General features: G+C 39.5%; 1 protein-coding gene across 1 annotated transcript; it reads left to right on the top strand.

The window, feature by feature from the left end:
- The first annotated feature begins 1,562 nt into the window (after positions 1-1,562).
- Positions 1,563-6,311, top strand: PANX3 (pannexin 3). The gene is made up of 5 exons (XM_034421902.2): positions 1,563-1,886; positions 3,277-3,419; positions 3,662-3,876; positions 4,407-5,056; positions 6,051-6,311. Exons 1-5 carry the CDS (start codon positions 1,706-1,708, stop codon positions 6,083-6,085), a joined length of 1,224 nt encoding a protein of 407 aa, XP_034277793.1. The 5' UTR covers positions 1,563-1,705; the 3' UTR covers positions 6,086-6,311.
- Positions 6,312-6,950: the final 639 nt, after the last annotated feature.

Raw genomic sequence — 6,950 nt, 5'->3', positions numbered from 1 at the left:
TAATGTATTATGTATACACTGTCTTTTTGGGCTTAGTATTACAAAAACTGCAACCCCAGGCCACTTCCATCTTACTTGCTTTTGATTACTCATTTTTTTCTAATTAGAGTAAAACATTGTGTGGTTACAAATTTAGGGTTACAAATCTAGGAAAAGAAGGTAACTTTCAAATCCCATTATTTAGCTTCATGGCTGATAGCCAGTAGAACTGTAAATGGCATTTTATTACAGTATTTCTGGAAGGTGAGATAATTGTTGCATAATATTGGGGAATACCAAATTTCAGAACATGGGGATATTAGCTAATCTCGGAATGAGTGTTTTAGTTTGTCAGTGTCTTAAAAGTGGTTAAGAATCATCTTTTTCTACAGGTGCCCATTTTTCATTCTAAAGGGTGGTCTATAAAGTGATCTCACATTGTTATTAAAATAATTTAGAATGGTTCTTACAAAAATTAGAACAACAAACTGGGCTTGACTGTATTACTGCAAAAATATGTTGATGCCCACTAAAGAAACTTTATTAAAGGATTACTACTATATAAAAATCAGAAGTATTTCAGGGGAAAAACAGGATACTGATTTACGTGTAAAGAAAATTGGAGGTCTTCGTAGCCCTAGAAAGCCACATATATGTGAATTCAGCCACTGTAGTTTACAGGACTTATGCTAGTCTATGATCAAAGCATAAACTTTTGTGAATTACACCTCATTTCGTCAGATGCATGGAATGGCTAAACTGACATAGTATTTTAACTGAGATAATATGGAAGGGGAAGACAGTATATGTATGAGATAATCAATTGTAGTGTGCTAAAAATGTGCAGTAACCCACGAAAACTTTCTGAGGTTGCCCGAAATCTTCCCATATGTTAAGCTTTGGAGATTTAACATGTTATTTTGCTTCTTATTTTAGCAAGGAAAATCACACAGCTGGGAATTGGTTTTGCCACCAATTCAAACAACATGCTTTAGGAGGTGCAGCAATTTGTCCAATGGTTACATGCAAGTTACGGATTATCTAAGTTGCAGATCCTTATAACTATGTTTTAGAACTGGGCTGTATTTAATTTGATGGGGAGGTTGAGACAAGGGGAAAATGCAACGAAATCCTCGAAATTTCAGAATCATTTGGTTTTACAGCAAATACAGAAGAAAGCATTGCAGATCCACATTACTAAACCACAAAAATAAAATTCTTAGGTGTTCTGAATGGGTTTCCCTCTCCCACCGTCACCTTTAAAAATATGAACTGTTGGCCAGCCATTTGATACACACACACACACACACACACCCATGGAAATTGCTGGATCTGAAAATCGAATACACTGGTCTACCTCTTTACCAGTGGTGGCTAGAAATAACATCTGCTTATGAAAGAGGGAGATAAAACCACACGGCCCAGCCTGGCCATCTTAAGCCTGTGGTTGGCCAGAAACAGTGGAGCCCTTACCAATCACAGCATACCCCCAGTCAACGGCTCTATTTCTGGGCTGAGGGTAGTTGTAGAGAACAGGTTGCCCTGTAATTATCATTCTGTTTAGCAAACAGCCAAGCTGGCCATTTACAACTGCCTGATGCTTAATTCCCCATGGAGAAAACCTACAGCATCCATCGTCAAGCCACCTCCTGCTTTAGATGTAGCTGAGCCCTTGGAGAAGCTGTCTCCTCTCTGTCTGCACGCTTGGCCCCTTTAGAACAGAACCATGTCGATTGCACACACGGCTGGCAATTACATGCTCTCAGATGCACTGCTTCCAGACCCAAACAGGTCCAGAGCAAAAGGGCTTCACTTGGAGCTGCCATGCGATCGCATCATGAAGTTTGTCACAGTGGGGCTGCCGCTCTTCTTGGTGTCTCTCATGTTTGCCCAGGAATTTTCCACTGGTAGGTCAATTTATTATTCTTTGAAGAGGGGAGGGGGGTGACCATGTTGTTTCTCGAGTCCTTCGGAGGGGCTGAGGGAGATGCCAGCAGAGGGGGCAAGGACGAAATTTTCATTTCTTTAAAAAATTGAGTTTACTGCAAGCCCAGTATGCTAACTTGAAACAGACTTTGAGATTGAATTTAGCATTTGCAAAATCAATCCAGGAGTTTCGTATCTGAAGCCTTGAATTGGCCTCTCTAGTAGTAAGTCCCACAGTGACTTATTGAACTATGAAGCACATTCAAACCACACCTTACAATTTTAATATATAAAATGTGAAATCTTCTCTGAACTTAAAATTGTGACATTAGACATTTTACTTCTAGCAGACAGATGAAAAAAACATGTCAATCATCAGCTGAGTGATGCTTTTACATGAAGAAAATTAGATGTTTCAGAGACACTGTTAAAAATTATTCCGTATACAGATTTCACTGCAGTAGGTAGTAGCCGATTACAGTTCTTGCCCAATGGGGTTCTCCAACCAACATAGGGGGAAGTTCTGAAATGACAGTTCCAACAGACATAGAGAATATCAAGTCGGAATAGTCTGGAGAAATCCAGCTTCAAATTTTCATCCATCCATGAAGTTCATTGGGTGGCCTTCAAACAGTGAGACTTTTGTGATGCAAGGGCTGAATCCAAATATGTATCTTGAAAAAGAGACACTGGAATACATCCAGATGTTTCTTTTTCAAAATAACTCCCATTAAGTTTGGTAGATGCAATTCTAGGTATTTTTCCTTGGGAACATGCTCCATTAAACACCGCAAAAAGGATAATTCAGAATAATCAGCATTACACTGACTGAGGGAGGATACAAAGGTACCCATTCCAGAAGCAACAGTGTCTCGTTTGATAGCATGTACCAAAAACAGGATGATCTGTGTGTGGCTTTGCACAAATCTGACATTGGTTATATGAGGTTTCATGGCTGCAATTCACAGCCTGCCTCAGGAGTTTATTTCTGGAAAAGAATGTCTGTGTGAGGTTTAGTCGATCCAGATGGAATAAACAAAACTTATTTCTCTCTTTGGCTTGCCTCAAAGTTTGTAAAATATTTTTCTTTTCTTTTTTAAGCGCACCCAGCTACAGATATGATGAAAAGAAAGAGTTTACAACAACCACCATAGCAGGGACAGCATAATGGGCTCAACTTCTTAAATTAGTTTTTTTAAAAAATGGGGAGTACTTTGATGCTGGCTTAGAGAGATTAAGGTTGGGCATGGACCATCCTTGCTGGAGGTGATTCAAAACACAGCAGAGTGTTTACTACAGTAGAGGAAGCTGATGGATGTTGCTGTGTTAGGAAGAAGGATGGAGATGAGTATGTTTCTTTTTCTCTGATAGGATCCCAAATCAGCTGCTTCTCTCCTAGCAACTTCACAACAGAGCAGTCTCATTTTGTTGATGCTGTGTGTTGGGACTCCTTGCTTCGCTACAATTCTGAACCTGCCAGAGATGCTGCATCCAATTCCCTCTGGGTCTTCAAGGTATTGGAGTGGAGAAGAATGCCATCCGTTATCTCTTAGCTGCACACTATGTGGATCTCTGGGCATAATTTGTAGTAGTCTACCCCAGTGTATCTCAACATTGGCCACTTCAAGAGGGGTGGACTTCAACTCCCAGAAATCTGGGATTTGAAGTCCACCCCTCTTGAAGTGACCAAGGTTGAGAAACACTGTTCTACCCTTCAACTGATCACAATACACTCCTTTCATTCTGTTTTTTCTAGGTCTTCCCATATTCTTTGCTGGTCATCGCAGTTGCCATGTACCTGCCTTATCTGCTGTGGAAGTACGCAGCTGCCCCCTCACTCAACTGCGATTTGTTCTTCATCATTGATGAACTAGATAAATCCTACAACCGTTCCATCCGCTTGGTGCAATACATGGTGAAGCTCCAGCAATCGGAAGAGGATCCAGATGATTTCTGGGAGGAGCTTGACCTGTAAGTGACAGGAGGATGGGTGATCTGCATGCTAAAGAGCCGAGGTGGTGGCACAGCGGTTAGAGTGCAGCACTGCAGGCTACTACAGCTGACTGCTAGCTGCAGTTCGGCAGTTCAAATCTCACCGGCTCACGGTTGACTCAGCCTTCCATCCTTCTGATGTCAGTAAAATAAGGACCCAGATTGTTGGGGGCAATAGGCTGACTCTGTAAACCGCTTAGAGAGGGCTTTAAAAGCACTATGAAGCGGTATATAAGTCGAAGTGCTATTACTATTGCTAAATTTCCATTCCCATTCCCAGAATTTTTACTTCCAAAACCACAGGTAACAGGAAAGCATTACATTGTAAATTTCTTCCTGCATTCGTATATAGCAGTGGCTATTCTGGGAATTATTCCTCCTTAATCTTCAGGACTGTCCTCTTCTGGGTTGGTTGTTTTTATGTCCCACACAAGGAAAAGTAGCACATCACTAGAAGAATTCTAGTTTATTCTTATTCTTATTTTTGTTTTGTTTTTTTCCCCCCCAAGGGCTCGCAGTGAGAGATACTTTGAGTTCCCCCTCCTGGAGAGGTACCTGACTTGCAAGCAACGTTCCCATTACTTGGTCATCATTTACGTATTGAGGAACCTTTTCCTCCTCTTTCTTCTGGCTTTCAGCTGCCTCTACTTGGGATACTGTCACGTGCAGGTCTTTTTTCACGATAAATTCAGATGTTCAATCAAGGAAGGGCTTCTAGAAGAATCTGATGTTCCAGACTGGATTCCTTGCAAGCTGGTTTTCTTCTCTGTTTTCCAAGTTACCAGCATCTCTCTTGGGTCTGTATACATCCTTCTGGGCCCAGTTGTCCTCTACCACTTGCTTCAGCTGTGTCAGTGGGACAAGCGGCTTCTGTCCATTTATGAAATGCTGCCGGCATTTGATCTCCTCAGCAAGAAAATGCTGACTTGCCCATTTAATGATCTCAACATCATCTTGCTCTTCCTGCGGGCCAACATCTCGGAAGTCAAATCTTTCAGTAGACTGAGCGTACTGAGTACTCTCAAGGATATTTCACCCAACAAAGAAAGCATAGACACAGTTGTAGATTTTATGACCCTCTTTGCTGGCCTGCAGCTAGCAAAGCCAAAGCATAATTCCAATGCCAACGAGAATTTGCTCCACCTTGAGAATGAAGCTGGTAAGTAACACTTACTGAAAGCTGTGCTGAAATCTGCTGGTTTCTCAGGGTGTTTTTTTTTACTGCGCAAAATATATTTCTTGTTATTCTAGTTCATGCTCAAGGTGTATTCTTTTGATGAGATATCTCTACCTTCCCTTTCGTTCCAAGGGAGCAGAAGGCAACCATATAAATTGTGGCTCCAATACTCTGCAGCCTCTTTGGCTGCTCCATTACAGAGCTGCAAAAATCTCCACTGGGTATTTGTGCTGTGTCTTTGTTTGGAATATTACCTAAACTATTGCAGTCTGAGGTTGTGCGTTTTTTTTTTTATATAAGCCAAGGTGTTATTTTAATCAACACTTGCTGTTATTAGATAGGCAGGGCGTTGGTCCTACCGTGAACTCCTCTTCTCCAATTCTCCTACTTTTGTGGAAAGCTCTGGGAATTTTCTTTCCTTGAAAGGGGAAGGAGAAATTGTATGCAATAACACTTTCTGTAATTCCTGTGGAGATGGCTGAGGGTAGAATCATTTATTTCCCACATGACTGACCTGACGTTATGACCTTTTTGTGGTGGTTGCTAAGCAAATCACTGCTGTCATTAAGCAAACCCTATGGAGAGTTTTTGCCAAAAGCCAGAAGTAAACACAGCAAAAAATGTCATAAATGTGGATTGGCAGTCGGTTGCCAAATGCCGAAAATGCAATCATAAGACTGCAGGGGGTGGGGCCTGTTGGAACTTGGGTCATGAAGACCTTTTGTGGGGGATCCATCATAACTATGAACACTCACTAAGTAGCTGGTCATAACTCAAGGCTATTGGATTGTTATATGCTACCAGAGTCACTTTCCTTGAGATAGAAAGCCGTATAAATTTGGTTAATAAATAATTAAATATGTTCCACTTTAAACTCCTGGAGGAAAACAATTCAAATATCTGAATTATAATATCCAATTCCAATCTAGGAACTGCTAAATCATTTTAATACAGTCCTTTCTTTCTTTTATACCAGAAATGAAACCTGCTCTGGAAGCCAAAGAAAACTGACACAGGAATGGATTCGATACAGCAGCAAATAGCAGAAAAATCGGAATTGGTGAAGAGCATTGAGCATAAAAAAGGGCAACTAGGACATTCCCCTGGGCGTATTTTGGATCATCTTTATTCATTCTTTTTTTGGAGGCAACTGTTTGTTCATTAACACTGTTTGTTTTCTGGTATTACATCCATGGATTTCACCCTTATAATAAATATAAATGTACAGGGTACCTAATTGAATCCTAAATTCTGCATTTTTTTTACAGTCTGATTTTCTTATAAAGCTAGATTTATATTTCCTCTATGATAACTTCAACATTTCTGACCGTTCAGATCTCTGCTACTTTCTTTAAGCTTATAAGATCCTCATTTTAAAAGTAGACCTTTGTTATCTCAAGTTTTCTACTCTGAAATCACTAAGTATATAAAAAATAAACCTCATGCATTTTTAAAATAGTGGGGGGTTACAATCCATGGAGGGAACAGTTTGAAATGCACCTTAATTCTATGAAAGCAACATTTTTATCCGCCTTGAAATCAATTTTCTGTAATTATTAAATCTATAAATAACTCCTGTTCATATTCAAAATTCATTTAAATATTTAAAATATCCTATTCTCTTTTAATCATTTATATTTTTGTTTCATGACCAGATTGATATATGTATATTTAAATAGTCAAATTTAAAAGGAATGGAAATAAAAAGTAAAAAAGCAAGAGACAACAAGAAAGAGAGGAAAGAAAAAGGTAACAAAGAGGAAAAGAAAAAAAAAGAAAAGAAAAAGAAAAAGGGAGAAAGAAAAACAAACACTTCCTATTAATATTCAAGCTTCATGCAAAAATTTAAACATTACATTTCCATTTTTAATCAGAC

Source organism: Pantherophis guttatus, chromosome 9 (genome assembly GCF_059756535.1).
Source record: "Pantherophis guttatus breed Tessera chromosome 9, ASM5975653v1, whole genome shotgun sequence".
Classification (NCBI taxonomy): Eukaryota; Metazoa; Chordata; class Lepidosauria; order Squamata; family Colubridae; genus Pantherophis; species Pantherophis guttatus.
This window is presented reverse-complemented; position numbering and strand designations above follow the sequence as displayed.

Coding starts and splice junctions, on each gene's coding strand:
- PANX3 (XM_034421902.2), top strand. CDS start 1,706: ATGTCGATTGCACACACGGCTGGCAATTACATGCTCTCAGATGCACTG. Junction 1,887..3,276: donor TGCCCAGGAATTTTCCACTG/GTAGGTCAATTT, acceptor TTTCTCTGATAG/GATCCCAAATCAGCTGCTTC. Junction 3,420..3,661: donor ATTCCCTCTGGGTCTTCAAG/GTATTGGAGTGG, acceptor TGTTTTTTCTAG/GTCTTCCCATATTCTTTGCT.